This window comes from Pseudochaenichthys georgianus, chromosome 11 (assembly GCF_902827115.2).
Source record: "Pseudochaenichthys georgianus chromosome 11, fPseGeo1.2, whole genome shotgun sequence".
Taxonomy (NCBI): Eukaryota; Metazoa; Chordata; class Actinopteri; order Perciformes; family Channichthyidae; genus Pseudochaenichthys; species Pseudochaenichthys georgianus.
The window spans coordinates 5324533-5344855 of record NC_047513.1 but is presented as its reverse complement, the minus strand read 5'-3'; the positions used below and the strand labels follow the sequence as shown (position 1 = coordinate 5344855).

General features: G+C 40.8%; 1 protein-coding gene across 1 annotated transcript in view; it reads right to left on the bottom strand.

Annotated features, from left to right (window-relative positions):
• LOC117455073 (protein MTSS 1-like) overlaps positions 1-4965 on the bottom strand; it is a 92319-nt gene extending 87354 nt beyond the window's left edge. Inside the window, 1 exon segment of the mRNA XM_034094428.2 lies at positions 4553-4965. Within this exon segment, the coding sequence (XP_033950319.1) occupies positions 4553-4624 (72 nt within the window). The 5' untranslated portion in view covers positions 4625-4965.
• Positions 4966-20323: the final 15358 nt, after the last annotated feature.

Sequence of the window (20323 nt, the reverse complement as noted above, 5' to 3'; positions counted from 1 at the left end):
TGTATGATGTCCTTTTGTTGTTCCGTTTATGTTTTTATGTTTCATGTGGAACTACTTAACAGGTCTCCCTTGAAAAAGAGATCAATGATCTCAATGGGATTTATCTGTATAAATAAAGGTTTGAAATGAAATGAAATGAAATGAAATGAAATGAATGCCACGCAACCTCTCATTCCCCTGATAGGTGGAGAATTGCCCATATAGGCGGAGCACCCCGTTTCTGACGTCAGAACAATTTCAAATCTGTATCAGTCTGTATCAGATCCATTGCAGCCCCCTTTTTAGAGATTTGGGTATGGAGGAAAAGAGAGAGGGTTGTGTTTTCTGACACTTGGTGAGTTCCCTGACACACCGGGGACACATGTTCATGTATAAAAGACGTACAAAAGTGCCTTTTGCATGATAGGTCCCCTTTAAATATCTAAACACTCAAGAGTCCTTTACCTCACCAGGGGCCTCATTTATAAAAGGGATATACACTCAAAAAATGGTGTACGCCAGTTTCTACGCAATGTTTGCGATTTATAAAATACTAACTTGACGGGAAAATGTGCTGTCCTCCACGCAAACTCTAACCCATGCGTACGCACTAAGCACAACAACGGGAGAGACGAGAAACTGCGACACCGTTGGCAAAAGGAAGAATGGAGAGAAATATGTGGAAATAATACCATAAACAAACTGTTACCTCTCATTTATCATATATGAATAATTCATTTTCAAACATTGATTAAAGCCAATCTTAAAATGATTAAACAAACGCCTGTTTGAGACTCCTCAGTGCACACAAAAACATAACTTGGAGAAATAAATAAATACGGATATGTTAAACTAAGAACACCATATGTGGTAAATTGTACAGCTAATATAACACAACACATTAGTTGTATTTCCTTTAACCGGTGGATATAGAGTTGCTGCAGTGGAGACGCTGCGCACAGCTGATCGACAGCTGGGACACAAACCACCAAATACGAAAACATAATTCAGATCCAGTCGTCATGACTCCACTCCGGAGGGATTCCCCGATCATTTCTTACAGTTTCTCATCAAGGGGCGTCTCCTGTCCCCGGTACAAACACACTGCCTGAGGAAGGCTATGTGTATTTTTTTTGTCATGAACCTTTTTCGGACCACTTATTTATTTATTTTAGTGACGATCCGACCTCCATGCTGCTACTCTGGTTCAAACGGCATCCACCAAACAATATGATTTATCTCGACCTCCCCAAAATAACCAGAATCTGACACGGTGTCTTTTTGAGCTGTTCTGTCGTCATTTCCTGCGATCTCCTTCATGCAGTCAGTCAAAATGAATGAATGAATGAATGGGCGTTTCTTTGACTGTTTATAGGCGTTACGTGAAGCCCGCAAAAGCTGCACCGCATTTCGAGTCGATTGTGATTTATAAAAGGGAAATGCAATGTTTGGTGAATCGGAAAATGTCGGAAAATGTCTGTACCTATTTTTTGGATTTCTACTACGCAAGCAACCTTCCCACGTGAATCCTACGCACGGCGTTATAAATGAGGCCCCTGAGTTGAGGTTATCCCGAGCTTGAATGACACACAGAGACCAATCAAGGGCTTTGATTTATGATCTGTATGACAGTGGCCATGTCGGCAGGCCACATCATGTAGACAGCCAGTCACCCTGTGAGGCAGGCCACTTAACAGGCCAGGCCATCGAGAAACCCCCCAGTTCTCCCGATGGCCAGTCCGGGACTGGGTACAGGAGGCGTAGAGCGAGGGATCATTGTCCACAAGTTAATCGATCGCAGATGGCGTCGTGATCGCGGACGGAAAAAATGCCCTTGGCATAGGCAGTATAGGTGAATGCTAAGGGTGCATCAATCAAAGGGGGGGCGCCGACAATTGAAAAATAAATAAAATAAAAGTTAGAAATTAAAAAAATAGATTTTTTTTTTAATTTCATAACACAATTTCCCGATTTTGGATCAACAAAGTACATTTTACTATCTTATACTAACAGAACTACGCTTATATTGCGTACAGCGTCCATAAACTATGGCGCCCCCCCCCCCAAATCAAGTTGAACCGCCCCAGTAAAAAACAGAGGTTTATGTGAAATAGTTATTTTTTTGAAATAATGGTTTTAGTATGCAATTACAGGTTTTAATTTTGTATTTGTGTTAATTTAAAATAAATCAAACTGCCAAAAAACATATACAGCTTTTATTAACATTGGAATTTACTGTGTAAGCGGCCGCGGGGGGAGAGCTTTATGGCACATTTCCACTGCAGCGGGGTAGCCCCGTTTAAGCATCCCTAAGCGTCCTCGCTGGCCGTCCGAGGCCATGGCGCATTTCCATTACAGTTTAGGACCTGGGGTAGCAACGCAGTGTAGGCGGGGCGATCGGCTTCACATTTCGAGTTGTTCCGTCGAGCTCCCGCTGGATGTTTATCATCCCCAATAAGATGTAGGAACATCGTCGTCACCTCCTCTGTGCTTTTCTTTGACATTGCCATTTTTGTAGCTCCTCCGTTTACAAAAATGCTGTGTATAAAAATGCTGCAAGCTTGCTTCTAGATCTCGCGCGCGATCTTTTGACGATTCTCTCTGACCAATCAGCAGTCGAGAGTGTTGACGTCACTAGTTCAGCCCTGGCCCTGGCCTGATAGAACCACAATTTGATGGGGCCGGAAAAAGAGGGAAAAAGTACTAGCTAGCCGGGGCTACGCTATATGGAAAGGCCACCAAAAACTGGCCTGGCCGCTTGAGGACGATTAAGGACGCTTAAACGGGGCTACCCGCTGCAGTGGAAATGCGCCATTAGAGAGCTCTCTCCTGAAAGACCGAGAGGCTCTGATAACCTCAGATCAGTGAGGTAAAGGCACACCTTTATATGATCATTATAGTTATAACAAAATAAGAGAATACATTTTCGACTATTCTCTTATAGTATAAAATACTATATGACAGTAAAAAAAAGTTGTTATTAATAAACAAGAATACAGTTTGAAAGGAGAGTGATTTGTAAAATATCCATAAAGAAAAATAAAATCTGCTTACAGTTCTGTTTCATCTGGGTGTTGAGAGATGTATCCATAGATCTCTTAATGTTGCTCTCAAAGTGCATGCCCCCGGACCCCCGAGAGGAGGTTAGGTCCACCCCCCACTTAAATCATGTTCAAATGAAGAGGATACTAAATACATTTGCACACATCTTGTGTACATATCTTTCTGTTTTGGTCATGCCACAACGGTGCACATGCATGCGAGTGTCTGCATTTTGTCTAGGGCAGCAAATTGGTGGGAAACCCTGGTATGTATGCATACAAACGAGAGCCAACGTTATCATACAAGAAAACAAAGTTATATTTTCCCATTTGATAGACTAAAATATCATCTAATAGTTATTTGTCTTCATAATATCTAATGTCCATTACAATTAACCGAAGCTCCCCCAAAAATGCTTTTTTTTCTTTTTCTCGATCAACACAAATATTCAGTAATAAGACAGAGGAAAGCAGCAAATCCTCACATTTAAAGGCCCTATAATGCTCATGTTCAGGTGTATATCAGTATGTAGTGTCTCTACTTTAAAGAGTCCTCTCCTGCTCATGTTCAGGTGTATATCAGTATGTAGTGTCTCTCCTCTGACATGTCTCCATGCTTTATGTTCAAAAAGCTCTTTATTGTTCTCATACTGCCTGTGCTGCAGCAACTCTTTTCACCCTCTGTCTGAAACCAGAGCCCAGTCTGCTCTGATTGGTTAGCTGGCTGGCTCTGTTATGATTGGTCAACTGCCTACAGTAGAGATGACCCACCCCTTAGCCTATCACGCACAATGTGGCGGAGCGCTAGCCAATTGAAGTGCAAGTGTTACATAGTGATGTCACTTTGTTATTGAAGTAAACAAAGGAGTCCAATCGAGGCGTTTCAGGCAGGGGGAGAAAAACTCCTATATAAACACCCGACAGGAAAGGGAACACCCCAAGAAGCATAGCCCTTTAAGAAGCTGGAACAAGGTCATGTTTGATTGTTGACTCATAAATCAACCAATCATGACAACATATTAGTATCTACGGTATCCGACCAACTTCCTTCTATGTTGCTGCACAACATAATGTGACTTTTAGGGATAAGCAAGTTTAACTAAGCAGATTTATATTAGATTAGAACAGCCCTGTCGTAATAAAAAAAAAACTTGGAAAACATCCCTGAAAAGACTCTTAGTGTTCGCATGGAGCTAAGGTAAAACATTGCTCTGTGATAGGCTAGCACTGCAACAGTCTGTCACTGTCATTCATCCTGTTAGCTGTGTGTGGATCTGGGTTTACATGCAGTGGGCTCTTTATTTTGTTGGAGTAAACTGCAGAAATGAAGGCACCAGGCCCTGAACACACCCACTTCACTCCCCCTTTCTCCCCTCCTGGATAATTAACAAATTAACGATGACGCCTTGAAATTTCACATGGGATAACATATCTGCTTTTCCTGCTTTCATGCAACAGGAGATTGTACAGGTGCTGGAGGTAGGCTATCAACAGTTTTAATGACAAGTCAGAGGAAATAATAATAATGTTACCTTCATGTCTCCTATGACAGTCTGGAAAAGCCCCCCCAGCGCGCTGCACTCCCTCTCCATCACCGACTCCATCTTCAGCTGTGTGAACGAAAATGACAAACACTCTACTCGGAGCTTCTGTGGTCCATAAATGAAGCGGCAGGCAACAAATAAATTAAAGAGGAAAAGCGGCGCGGTGTGGATGAAAACGCTCAGAGTAGCGCGGCAGGGTTTCCCCGGCTGAAGGAGAGCAGAGAGCGGACACAGGCAGCAGCAGAGCCCGTGGTTAGTGTCTTCTCAGAGCGGGTACATCCCATAGTGTCTTCGGGAGGAGACGCATGGTGCAGCGGGGAGGACTGACAGCAGGAAACAGGACGAGAACTTTACAGAGAGCGCGAGCTGCTTCACTGGCGCTGGTGCACAAGACGCGGCGATGGCTGCAAGGGCGCGAGCCTGAAGGAACGTGCACGCGCCGCCAATTGGCCCCGCCCTCAGTTGAGTAGGCTTTCTAATGAAAAAAGAGGGTCAAATTAGATTAAATAAAATGAAGATGGATATAGAAATATAATGAATTAAAAAGATAAGTAGGCTATTTATAATTCATATTTAGGAAAGGAAACATGTAAAAACAGTATGCCTCGTTCATCCACACTTATCAATAATCAATAGGATCATTTATAAAAACATAAATAATACCACTTAAATCCATCAATACGACCACTTAAAACAAAGATAACAACATTTAAAATAGAAATCTAAAATAGGAAAAAATGTAATTACAATATAGAATCTACAAAAAAATGTAAAAAGATTGAACATTGAATTCTAATACATATTTAATTAATGTAAAACAATTATGAACCAACATTATATTGTAAAATACAATGTAAACAAATTATAAAACAAATACATTAAAATGAAATACATTTCAAATATTGATCTGTAAATAGTATCTGTAGAAGATCAAATGTTAACTTTTTTTATTTAAAAAAAAAAACGTAATGCTTAACTGACTGGTTGAAAATGTAACACTATTTCTAGAAGTGTTCCTTTACAAACAGAGTACATTTAAAAAATCCATTGATGTTGTGTTGAAGCTGTTGTTTGGAAATGTTAAGGATTATTTATATTTGTATATTGTCACAAGATAGTAGAAGCAGAGTAATGATTACCAGAACAACTCACCTACTTCCAAGGTGCACAGAGCAGTGACAAACTCAACGCAGGAATTGTAATATTAATATGTATTTTGAATTCTACCTGTAGATATGATCTAAGTGATTCCTGAAACACTTTGTACTTCAGTCATTTAACCACAGTTGGAAATCAAATGTCTTGTATTGACCCAGTACAATATAGAGAACCTGATAGGCTCAGCTCTGATCTCTCTAATATTTAAAACGACATCGCCACCTACTGAGTATTCCATTGAACTGTTACAGTAACTGTAAAAGATTTAGGGTGAGGAGGAAACAAGAAGGACATCAAGAAGACAACACATAATAAAACAGAGAATGTTAATTTGACTTTGCAGAATAAAATGTGTTAATGCTAAAACCTGCCTCATGCATTTGCATTCCAATGCAGCACATTGCAGATGTGTCCACATTCAACACATTCAACACGCCCAAAACACCTATAATAAAAACAGCAGAATCACTTATATTTCCTCTTCTTTTTAAGAAATGTAAAATCTTTGAAACTAAATAACTACATTGTTTCACTAAATTCATGTTGGTCGGAATTTATCATGAAGGGTTTTTAATTTATTATTACAAACATTTTCATGACTTCGGAGGATTCCTATGGGTTTTATTTACTGTACGATTTGATGAAGTTCAAAATATTCCCATCAGCTTGTATTCTTCCCTTTCTCATTGTGATTCTCTCATCAGATTCTGAATACATGTGTATTGAGAGCTTCATGTCAGATCGAGGACATCTAGTGGTAATAGGTATTAATGTAACCTCTATAGGGATACTTTCTCCAAACTAAATGTGAAGCATTTTTTAAGCCGATTCATCTTTAGCATCTTTGTAGTGTGCCTCTCATTTAGCTCCAGTCCTTTATTTTTAGGATAATCTTTGTTGCGTCTTAACTTGATGTCATCAGAAATATCCGAACATACAGCCAATATGTAATTCCAAGCCATAGCAGAGGCAGATATCATTTCTGTGATGTTGTATTTTGTATTTACTTTATAGGTGTAAAGGGTAAGAATTCGAGCAGAGAAGAAGACTAAGGAGAATAATCTCACTATAACTATATCAAATACAATCATTAACACCATTCAAAGTTGAGTTTGAATGATCTCTACTGAACATTCTGTCAAAAACATACATACATTTACAGTATAGACAACAAAATGCTTTTTAATCGTATTCTATGCATACAGTGGTGATATGTTTGGTTCTTTGTGTTAGCTAGTAAGTACAATAGGTCAAATATCTGTGAATATCTTTGAACATTTCAAATATTAATTGAAAGACGGAAGATGCTCTTAAAATGCTGTTTATGTAGGACTCTGTTCTGCCATGATGTAGAATATGTGCATACAAATGTCCACAACAGCATTTGAGAGGGAAAACCTGCCGACTCTGGGCCCTACACTGGAGCTTTGGTGGCTGGACTGAGGCATGTGGGGCCGACCTGTTTGCTGGAGGAAGATCTGGGATCAGATGGTAAAGCTGGCAGAGCTTCAAACAGTCGAAGCTGTGTCATTTTAACCACACAGACTGGCTGCTTAATGACAGGGAGCAACAACAACCACATGCAAACTGATAGACACAAAAAGCTTTGCTGTGTCATTATCTCCCCCAAACAGGAGAAGACTAAACTAATAACAGCTATCAGCGAGAGGGGGGAGAGTGAGAAAGAAGAGAGAAGAAGTGGGAGGACAGTGAAAAGACGAGGAGCTGGAGACTATGATCCACAGCATTTTACACTGAATTCAGAAGGTTTTTTTTAGTCTTATCAAGATTTACCCAAGTTGTGCTTCTTATCAGTGCACCTTTGAAACATGCATTTTTTTTGCATTAATTGTGTTTGCGTTGAATAGCAAGCTCTTGTACAGATACATTTGTCAGGATATTATGCTGCTTGAACCTCTATACAAAAAAAAGGTATATGTCAGGCTGTGAAATTGTATTCCAATGAAAAGATGATGTATGAGAAATGTTTCAAGAACTGCATCACGAGTTTACTTGTCAATATTGTCTTTTCAGCTTCTTATTGCCCAACTGTTATTCTGAAGAGCCACTTCAGTACGTCCACACGGTAGCGTGCGTTGAAGCTTGCCGGTCGACGCTTGCCGGGCTTGAAAAGTTGAACTTCTCTCACCTTTCGAAGCGAGCAACGAAGGCAAAGCGACGCGACCACAATGCAGTTTGGCAAAGTGTGACGTCACCCCATTCAAAGTGAATGGGAAGCGTCTCCGTTGAAGCACCCGACGCTGCCGTGTGGACGGTCCGGCCACGTCACGCTTTTCCGAACTGCATTGTGGTTCCGGCGCGTCGCTTTGCCTCCGTTGCTCGCTTCGAAAGTTGAGAAAAGTTCAACTTTTCAAGCGTCGACGGAAGCGCCAGCCAATCAAATCATATGCAAGTACAAACTCTAGCCAATCAAACCGCATGCTTGTGTGTCCAGGGCGGGAGATTAATGTGATTGGTTGTTGGTCGCACGCCAGATACGCAGCGTGCATTGAAGCTTGCTGGTGGGCGTGTCTGAAACTCGACCAACAACCAATCACATGATTGAAAAGTTGAACTTTTGAAGCGAGCAAAGCGAAGCGACAAACCACAATGCAGTTCGGCAAAGCGTGACGTCACCCCCTTCAAAGTGAATGGGAAGAAGTGTTGAAGCTTCAACGCACGCCGCCGTGTGGACGGGTCGTTAGGCTCCTTTCCTTACAATACTGGTCTTACGTTACAGTGAGCCACCAGGGTAATCAATACCCCCAAGCATGGCAGTGTTGGTACCATGGTTGGAACCCAACGCCAATCGTACACTTAACATAGTGTGGAATGCCCTAAGAAAGTTAATCTGTAAACAGCATAAACAAGCAGCTGTTTGAACAACACGTTCTCACTCCCAACCCATCACACGTTGACGGACGGTCAGGGCCCCTCCCCGTCACTCTATTACGGACAGGGTACCCCTTGAGAGTCAGTTTTCAACGGGCAGGGCGTCCCATAGACCTTCATAGACCTCCCTGAAGTTGAGATCGCGGCGAAATGCTCTCCGCAGATCCATTCTCACATTGTTTATCAACCTTTTTCTTACTCAATATCAAGCCACACTTATGGCGCGTTTCCACTGCAGCGGGTAGCTCGCTTTAAGCGTGCAGAGCCGTGCGGGGCCCGTTTTTGGTTGCGTTTCCACTTGGCCTAGTACCGGCTAGCGGGTCCTAATTCACCGTTTTTCTGGCCCCATAAAATCGTGGTTCTAGGGCCAGGAACAACCAGGCTGAGTCGGGCTGAGTATGCTAAACTAGAGAGAATCGCTGGCAAGGGGGCTACAACTACAACAAGATGAACATATTTGATAGTGATTTAATTGTAATACACGTTTCAAAATGATGCCGAAGTAACAACATACTGATACCGGTAAGTAAAAACCATGAATTTATGCTTTGACAAGTCTGCAGACAGACGGCAGGCGAAAAACCCTTTTAAAATGCGTGTTTTCTAAATGGAGCTTGGCTAAGCTAACGTTATATGCTCCGACCGTCCACACTCACAACAACGGCCTATACAGACATAAATAAACCAGCGACTGTATTCGCCATGACACAGGCAGTCTGTGGTTTGTACTTGTTTAACTTGTGTCTAGTTTCTGAACAGATATGAAGAGCTGTGAGCTCTGAGCAACCCAGTCTCACGGCATTTCGTGTTCACCAACACAATTTTTAATCTATTGATTTGTGTTTCCTTCTAATTTGTTATTCTTTTCAAAATAACACACTGTTATTTACTCACCAATAACACACAATTATCCTTGCTTTTATTTATTGGTTTAATTCCATAATCTCGGGCTTTTTTGGCATCCGTCAGGAACTGAATTTCAAAATAAATATATATATGTATTTATATCTTTTTATTGGGTTATTTTATTTGGGGTTAAGTACATTGTCAGAATAAATGAGAAATTAATTTAACTTCTGTAAGAGAGCTATATGCCATACATTTTTGCACACATTCACAGTAAATATGTATTCAGTATGATAGCTGTCTAACAGAAGCTAAATCCATTTCTCACTTATTCTGACAATGTACTTAACCCCAAATAAAAGAACCCAATAAAAAGAGTTGTTAAATAATAGTGAAGTCACGTTGTAATAACAATAACTCATCTCTCTCTCGTTTTATTTTTGAGCTTTGCCAAAAGCCACTGTGTCAATTCGTGCTGGTCAAACGGCGGTACTACACTTCCTTTAGGTTGCTGGGCCCGGAAACACTTTTTCCCATTGACTTACATTGGGAAAGAGTGGTCTGTAACTCGTTGGATAATTTTTTTTAAACTAAATAAACTTCCCAGTATGAACGTTTGTTTCGCCCTTATTAAAAACATTCGTTCCTCAAGTTGTAAAAATGTGCTAATAACGTTATTCTGAGAGTTATTTCCCTCTGCATTATGAACGCGCATCTAACCCACGGGACCGCGCCGCCCGGCACGTTCATGTTACGTGTTCAGTACTACACATACTACATGAGTTTCTCTTTACCCATGGATGCACAATAACAATGGACCATATCGCCTTACTGCCAGCCCACGGAGCTGTAATAATGGATATAGTGCACATGTTTGCTGTAATTCATCATTTGTAAAATATTATACTACATGGGCTGTATGATGTAAATCTTGTACCGTAAATGTTGTATTAAATAAAGTTAATATTACCGATGTAGATTAACGTTCCTGTAGCTTCTTATTGCACTTGCAATTGTTTTAGATACTGTTGGAGATATATAGGGATTACTAGTCCGCTTTTTCAAATCTCCGCGCGTCCCTAAACAAGCTGATATCTTACAGGAAGGAATCCAGAGCATACAATTAACCGTTAACAATAATCTACTTTAATGGTAATATGACAATGCAATACAATCAATACAAATTCAATACAGTTATCTTTGGGATCCCACATTTACCTGATACTCACGTGAGCCAGCCAGAGGAAAGAGAGCGAATACAGCGTGGTTCCAGTGTTTAATACATTGCTAACAATGGGAGGAGTTATCTGATCCTCCCTTCCAGACCTCCGTGATTGGCTGCCCAAATATCCTCAACACCTCACTTCTTAAGTTTCCCCAATCCCAGTAGCTCAGCTTTATTATCTCCTAGATCTGAGTTGACTGTATGTCAACTCCTCACCTTCCCCCTTCTTCCTTTGTCCTCAAAAACCACATGTTAACAGGCCCAAAACCAGCTCACAGTTTTCTACACAAATCATTTCCGACTTTTAAGCTTCTTCATAGTTTGCATGAATACATACAAATATTTCCTTAGTCCTCACATTTATGAAAGGATAAAACAGATAAATCAATATAAAACACAAACACAGGTATTGTTTGAACAGTATTCACTTAACTGCTACTATTTGATAATTACCAGAGGAACTCAAGGGACCTCTTTTAATATCTGGAAATTGCAACAAGACTTTCTGCCATTTCAAATGTAACACACTTCTTAAATATCAGATGCTGCAATCCCCCTTTTGCACTCTCCTAAAAGAGTGCAACTTACACAAGGCACTTGAAACATAACTATTGTCATTCCTCTCCAATATCATCAGAAACTGAGATCCAAAGTATTTGAAATCGTGAAGGAACAGAACATCACTTCCCATGGCAGTGAAGGAACCATGAGGGGGCAGCTGAGTGCTAAGAAGCAGTCTCCTGGTGGTGAATCATCAGCCCGCCTGCCCGCCCCCCCCCCCCCAAAGGAATAGCCCACGACAGCTGATAGGGAGGGGGAGATGCGGCTTTCCCTTCACGGGTGGAACTGATCAGAGAGAAGTAGACTCCTCTGCTGCCTCGACAAGTCCCCCAGCCCACTGCCAGCCGCTTCCAAGTCGTCTGCTGCATGGATGTCCTCGAGGTCCTTCCCCGGTCCGATGATGATGCCTCCTGGGACGACTGCTGGATGGATGTCCTCGAGGTCCTTCTCCTCCAGTCCGCTGATGACAGCATCCGAGTCGACCTCCATGACGAGAGCCAGATCCGTCCTGATGTCGTCTAGGGTCCTCGCAGGTGTTTTCCCGACCGCACACTGGCTCCAGTGGTACCAGTTGTCCCCCTTTCCTTGTAGGCGGACGGCATGGGATGTCCTCTGGGTCACTCGGTCGGGGCCGGAGAGCCTGGGGTTGACAGTCAGCCTCCTGCGTCTCGGGTCCCCCTTTTGGCGTCAACAACCTGTGTGGAGAAATCTGATACAAATCCCTCAAGCCTACACTCTGGGCTCTGGGGCCCTCGGCTGTTTGACCCACCAGTGCGTGGCCACTTGGAGCCTGTTGGTGGGGTGTCTTAAAACAACAGACGTCTGTGCACAGGTTTTCTAAATTAATTGTGCAGCTTCAGAATCTTAATACTTGGACTGTGCCAACTAAATAAGAACCCCAACATCTTTAGGTAAACTAAATAACATATTTCAATAGCTCTGAATTTCTGACAAGCATCTGTGTTTATTTTTACATGAAATCATTGAGATCCCATTAAAAATCTAAATATGATTTGAACTGCTAATGTTTCTGGTAAAGAAACACACTAATGTTATGGATTCAAAAACAACCAAAATCACAATACTAACAAAGTGAATGGCTTCCTGGTGATACTGCTTCTGCCCGTCAGTGCTTAGATATTATCCCGCTGAAAAAATGAATACAGAATTCCAACAAACTGTCCTCAAATGTCTTTCTATTATAATTGTAGATGAAATGTATATCCCCATAATGACCTAAACAATAAAGTCTATGGCTTTTACTTCTTTACCAGGCTAGTTACATGATGTTGTCTGTTGAAACATTACTCACAGGTCAGCTTCTTCAGTATTCCATTCTGGACTTACATCTCTCCCAGCAGCCCCTTGGCCACTGATTCTTTATCTGTGTTACCTGCTATAACTCAATCAATATTAGAGACATGTCAACATTCATCAAACAGTGTGTTATCCCCAAATATGGAGCAGGTCAATTCTAAAACTGTCAATCAATGGTCAGATTGAACAATGGAGTTGGAGCAGCCGGTTCCTTTCAGTCCCTAAATGAAAAATGTACATTGTGAAGTTTACACTCCCCCTTTTTTACACATTATCTCATGTGTAAACAAAAACCTGTATGGGAAGAAAACCTTCAGGTCATAATGGATTATAAGACAATACCAAACATTTTTCCCAAAGGTACATCCATCATTTCCCACAGTAAACACTCCAGTAAGTGTTTCTCTCCATCTTTCAGTCCTAAAAGAAACAGAATCTTCATGTTTTAGTTTGAGTTTCACATTCTGCAAACGGCCACCTCCTGTGGGAGTGAAATATCATCAAGCAGATTAGATACGGTTTCCCCTTTTGTGCAATGTTAGGAAACCTCTCATTTCACACATTATTATCACACAAAAATAATGTGTTAGTCCAAAACATGCTTGATTAGTCATCGTTTTAAATCATGTAGTTGCACTGATCAGGTGCAGACATACACACACTCACACTGTCAGGTTGTAAAGTCAGGTTTGGTCAGGTACACCTCAGAGTCAGTCATTGAGAGTGCCTTCCCAAGTTACCCTGTCGGTCAGGGTCAAAGGTCAGTTGGCCATGTGTCGTGCCCTGCAGAGATGTTCCAGCACAGGCCAGCATCCTCCGTCTATAAAAAATCTGTATATATGGAGCGCCATCATTTATTAATTCACAATTACAACTATAATGTTCAAGATATCTCTAACTTTTCATTGGAACAGCGGTTTCCCAAATTCCCTGAAAAGTGTTAGCCAACAAATGTCACTTCCTTATTGTACTATTACTGCAATTCATTTACACCTAATTAGTATTAAAATGACTAATAGATCTATTTCAGAAACTTGTGTACATCACTATCTTGTGTCAAAACATTACTAGGATCTGTAAAGATCTGCTATGTATTCCATAACTCATTCTATCAATGTATCTTCAATTCTGGTGCACTTAAAGAACAATGTTACCTTCTTTAACAGTGCGTGGAACTCTGGGTGTCCGAACATGCAACAATTACTCCCTACTGCAACAAATTAAAACACTACCAAATTCACACACGAATAAAAAGTCCAGTGCATACTTCCTTCATGCCCCCCCCCTTTCCTATCAGTGTGTTTTAGAATGATTTTCCACTTCACTTTAATAGTTCTCCTCTTTTCCGCAATTTTTATTTACCAATTGACTAATTTATGGTCAATACATCTTCTTATCTTCACTTATTTATCAAGTCAATTCAAGTTCTTTACAATACATTAGTAGATACCTTGTGGAGTATTCACAATAACTAATCCCCTCTAGGATATGAAATCCATTCATCTTTACGCAGATACTATTTCCTTATTTACCTTTTGTTCATGATAACAATGGTATAACAACCACACGTTTTACCCATAGCTAGTTTCTATAACAAGACTATTATGTGTGACATAATAATCAGATGTCTTGTTTGCTAACCAAGAATATTAAACTTTAACCTTTTCAGCATTCCAGACCATCCTATAAACAAGCAGCCTCTTATCTAAACACTAAGCATTAAGGTTTCTACACCACCAACCGGGAAACTCTTGCACAATTATGCTGTAAAATCATTGCATCATTCCTCCAGAACAATCTGAGACAAGCCTGTCTCAAGATCTTGTCATAATGAGCACAGTCAGTGATGCGTTGTCCTCTGCAGCTGTAGTCAATAGGATCAATGAAACTCTTGCACTGGGATGTCCTGAGGGGGAAGGAACCTCTGGATCAATGTGCTACAATCAGCAGACACACGTTGTCCTCTGCAGCTGTAGTCAGTGGCAGGGTCCACAAACAAGCTAGGACCGGCCCTGGTCAGTGGGCTCCAAGGAAACTCTCCCTGGCTTTGAGATGAGGGAAGGAATCACTTGGCCGACACACATTGTCCTCTGTACGGCAGAAATCCCCCAAAACCGCAGTACCTCTTCACACCACTGTTGCCTTGACAACGAGGCACAAGCATAATGTCAATATCTCCTCAGAGATGCGTTCTTTGCACACTTCTTCTGTTCGCAGTGAGCAACTCTTCACCAACACACTGATTCAGAGAACCCAAAAGGTGGTGCAGAACTATCCAATGCTGCTGTAATCACATTCCAGCTACTGAGAAAAACTCAATTTAAATCTCTCTCCCAACGGGTTACAAAATAAAACGGCTGAGTGTCTATATGGTCAGGAATGCTGAAACATGTGAATGTTAAAACAAATCAATGGCAGTAGTCTACCCAGATTCTTTACTCCATTAAAAGTAGTAAAACCACATTGTAAAATCTTTTTTTTATCTTTAGAAACCATGAGGAATGACAGTTCTCATAAAACACTATTCTTCCTTACTTCAGTTCTAAATCAAATGAGCCAGACAGGAAACCCCCTTTAACCACTTGCTTATTCTATTCTTTTTGAAATTGTTTATCTAAGTTGTGTTACAAGCAGGTTAGATCTGTAATGAATTAAAATCAATATTTAAGGACGAAATATAAGTTAAATATATTGCTAAGCTAATTACTGTTTTATTGTGAAGGCATCTCTGGCGAACAGCAGCCTTTGGCTTTTATTTTGAAAGGCCGTTCCGGAACAGTGAGTTCGATTTCTAGAAACACGGCAAGTTAACAATCATTCTAATGCATTAACTAAAGTCGTGAAAGAGACAAGGAGGGGGAAGGCGTGTGGAAGCAAGCAATGAACTGAAAATGCCACCAATCCTCTGTTTTAACGTGATGGCGCACATTGAAAACCGAAGCGGGCATAAGCACCCCTGTCATATACTGACAAGCGTTCAAAAACCCTTCTGCTTATCACTTAGGCTACTACTTTTTGTTTTATTCATAACCTAAAAATACAATTGTGATGAATAGCTTGCTCTTGTACCATTACATTTACCAACATAAAACAAGGTCTTTACTAATTAACAATGACAACCTACAGACAGAACAATCAAGAAACAGATACATACAATACAACTCCTCTTAATCTGTTCCCCTTGCTCCCGGTAACTCCCTGGAATTTCAGAATTGTCTTAACCATTCTGTCGTTCCATATTCACTTCGCTTTTATTTATCTGACTTAATTAATATGTGTTCACTTGTCTATTGTCGTCGTCAACGTGCTTCCCCCCCCTTTCAGCCACTAGATGGCAGCAGCAGAGCCCAAATGAGCTTCACTCTTCTGAGTGCATTGTCTGTGCTCCACAGACAATCGCTCACACAGGTTATTTATTTTTTTTAGGTAAAAATCACACAGATTTATTCCCCGTACAGTTTGTCCAGCTTGATAATGTGATGTTTATTTCAACAGACAAGCAAGACCACGAATGATGCGAGCCCTTTATCACACATTAGCCTTTCAAATTAATTTGTACAGACCAGGGAAACGAGAGCCGGTCCCGTCACAATTTCGGTGACGTTTGCGTTCTCTCCCAAGAATTGAACATATAGCAGTCCGCTGGCACTTAGCTTTTGGCCTTAGTCTGCTATTTAACCCCAGTTTTAAACGGTGACCCGATCTGAAATATCGAGTTTCCAGGTTTTGTCGTGCAGGAATTTCACCTCACAACCCACGAACTGCACCGTTTCCACGCCACTCAGGAATAAACTACCTGAGGTCCACGTTAAACTGCTCTATGTCTCGTCACGCAGGACTCTCTGTCTACCTTGCGATCAATGTTCACGTGTTTTATATAACTTTCCTAACATAGTAAAATATGCATTGTATATTCCATTTAAACTTCAAAAACACTGTGAAACGCCTACAGACAATTACCTTATTTGTAGTTGCAGGGCCCTGCTCATTGTCTGAGATGTCTAAAAGTGTTTGTTCCCGACCCATTCCGGTCGTCTGAATCCCTCCACAGCTCTGTGTATCTGGCACATCGGATCACCATTTGTTGGAGATATATAGGGATTATTGTCCGCTTTTCAAATCTCCGCGCGTCCCTAAACAAGCTGATATCTTACAGGAAGGAATCCAGAGCATACAATTAACCGTTAACAATAATCTACTTTAATGGTAATATGACAATGCAATACAATCAATACAAATTCAATACAGTTATCTTTGGGATCCCACATTTACCTGATACTCACGTGAGCCAGTCAGAGGAAAGAGAGCGAATACAGCGTGGTTCCAGTGTTTAATACATTGCTAACAATGGGAGGAGTTATCTGATCCTCCCTTCCAGACCTCCGTGATTGGCTGCCCAAATATCCTCAACATCTCACTTCTTAAGTTTCCCCAATCCCAGTAGCTCAGCTTCATTATCTCCTAGATCTGAGTTGACTGTATGTCAACTCCTCACCTTCCCCCTTCTTCCTTTGTCCTCAAAAACCACATGTTAACAGGCCCAAAACCAGCTCACAGTTTTCTACACAAATCATTTTCCCCTTTTAAGCTTCTTCATAGTTTGCATGAATACATACATATATTTCCTTAGTCCTCACATTTATGAAAGGATAAAACAGATAAATCAATATAAAACACAAACACAGGTATTGTTTGAACAGTATTCACTTAACTGCTACTATTTGATAATTACCAGAGGAACTCAAGGGACGTCTTTTAATATCTGGAAATTGCAACAAGACTTTCTGCCATTTCAAATGTAACACACTACTTAAATATCAGATGCTGCAATACTTGTGGGCTACTTAACATGAATAATCACAGTTACTATCCTTTTACTCCACATTTCAAAAAGAAATAGGCTATTGTTATTTTAACTCCACCACAGTAATCCATCATCAGCTTTACTTTTTAGATAAAGTTTTAACTCACAATTGATCATAACAGGCTTCAACATATACATTTGTATATATTACCAAGTGGTTTCATGTACAACCCACACAAGTATCATGCTAAATGAAGTTCTGTTGCTTGGATATCACTAGATCCTGATGTCAGCGTAATATAAAAGTACATAATGATTGATGTGTAACTTAGCATAATTTACTAGCTCGCCGCTAGCTGCTAACTGCCGCCTCGTTAATATAAATCCAGTACCATGCTGTCATGAACGTGCAGTGCTGTTACGTGTACGCAACTTCACGTGCTTAATGTGAACGAGCCTTTTGGGCGGCGTGGTTAAAGTTGCGCATGCTCTATGAGTGCACATACGGGTACTTCTCAGGCATGCCGGGTAATCTGTGACGTTTCGCTCTCTCAAAAGTTGGGCCATTTTGTCATCATGCGCGATTGAGCAACTCTCATAGGAATTAATGAGGCCCCGCCTCCCACGCTGTATCCAGTTCTTATTATACATCCATGCTTGATAGCCCACTACCCCTCCACACCAAGCCCCCAGGAAGCGCACCGGACTCAAATTAAAATATTCGTGCTGGCACTGTCACTGTCACTACCCGATCTGCAGCTCTGCCCGATCTGCAGTGCGCATGTGCGAGATGGTCCGCCATATTGGACATCTCCGGACGGAAACCCAAGATGGACACTTGACACAGTGGCTTTTGACAAAGCTCAAAAGGAAAAGAGAGAGTTGAGTTATTGTTATTACAACGTGACTTCACTATTATTTAACAACTCTTTTTATGGGGTTCTTTTATTTGGGGTTAAGTACATTGTCAGAATAAGTGAGAAATAAATTTAACTTCTGTTAGACAGCTATCATACTGAATACATATTTACTGTGAATGTGTGCAAAAATGTATGGCATATAGCTGTCTAACAGAAGTTCAATCCATTTCTCACTTATTCTGACAATGTACTTAACCCCAAATAAAAGAACCCAATAAAAAGAGTTGTTAAATAATAGTGAAGTCACATTGTAATAACAATAACTCAACTCTCGAGAGTTTTCCTTTTGAGCTTTGCCAAAATCCACTGTGTCAATGTTGTCCTACTTGGTTTGCCGTCCGGAGTTGTCCAATATGGCGGACCATCTCGCACATGCGCACTGCAGATCGGGCAGAGCTGCAGATCGGGTAGTGTCAGGCACATTATTACAACATGATGATAGAATGGCACAACTTTTGAAAGAGTGAAACGTCAAAGATTAACCGGCATGCCTAAGAAGTACCCGTATGTGCGCTCATACAACCCAGTCTCACGGCATTTCGTGTTCACCAACACGATTTTTAATCTATTGATTCGTGTTCACCAACACGATTTGCCCCTTTTTTCATGTTGCACAGTACGATTTTAAAAGCAATGTATTTCTACTGGTAATGTGTTTCGTGCCTGCAGGCTGCAGCACGTCTTTTTCTCCGGTCGGGTCGTGGAAGACCGGAAGCTGTGTGGTTCATAAAAACATGTTCTTACTCAATATCAAGCCACAGTTATTGCTTTTATTTTAAATCGTATAATTTCGGACTTTTGTTGCAGTCTGTGAGGGAAATAAATGGGGCTCAGAGCCTCAGGATACTGAAATCTGTATTTTTTAAATCTTTTTTCCTTCTAATTTGTTATTCTTTTCAAAATCACACACTGTTATTTACTCACCAATAACACACAATTATCCTTGCTTTTATTTATTGGTTTAATTCCATAATCTCGGGCTTTTTTGGCATCCGTCAGGAACTGAATTTCAAAATAAATATAACCGGAAACAGACGTAGGCATTTCGAGCGATTACCCAAGATCCTCAGCTATGGTTTTAAGCTCGCTGATTGGATGTGTTAGCCGCAATGCATGATGGGATTTGGTGTTTATATTATATGAAATCCGGAAAACATTTTAAAAGAATAAAATAATACTTAATTCCGAGTGCTCTTGCTTTTCTCTTTAAAAATCATCACATAACGGCATTGTAATACACGGTTCGGCTGCATTACATATTACAGATCTGCCGTAGTTCTTTATTTAGAGAGCCCTGATGAGAAGACCTTTGGAAAAACTGGAAGAAATGCCGCCGAAACTGAATACTTGACGTGGATCATAAATATATCAACAATTAAACAACATCTTCAATTTCTCTTCACACAATACGTCTCCTTGCAGTATCAACACTAATTCGGCTGACTTTTACATTTGATCTAATTCATAGATAGGTTATATTTACACCATAACGGTGCACAGCTGATATAAAAGGACTGTAGTTTTTAAAGATATTACTGATTTTCTTTGAATGTAAGTGTTAGAGAATATTTTAAGGATATCTGTGCAGGGGAGAATTTTAGTGTTTTCCTATGTGTCCTGCCTGTAACTTAGAACAGGGCACAGGTCAAAGGCCTGCCTTCCTGTGGGGGAGTGTGGCCAACTGCGCAGATGACTTTAACAGACTTTCTTTGTCTCTAAACATGTGTGTGATCGATTAGGATGGAAAGAGCGCGAATATAGGCCCCTCCTATATTCTCTGTGTAGATTTGCGCTGTGTTTCTGTGTAACCTTTAGTGTTGACTTGGGATTCACATGATGCAAGTTGTGTGAATATCTTGTGAATGCTCCCGGCCGTTGGATCTCTCAATAAATCCCAGTGTTTGACATTCAGAATTCCTGCTCCTCCCGTGTCTCTCTGAGTCCTGATTTCCATTGCAACAGAAGTTTCCCTTACTTCATTGTAGCAATCTTTAAGTTAAACCAACTTACAGTTAGGAAGGTCAATGATGTCTGTT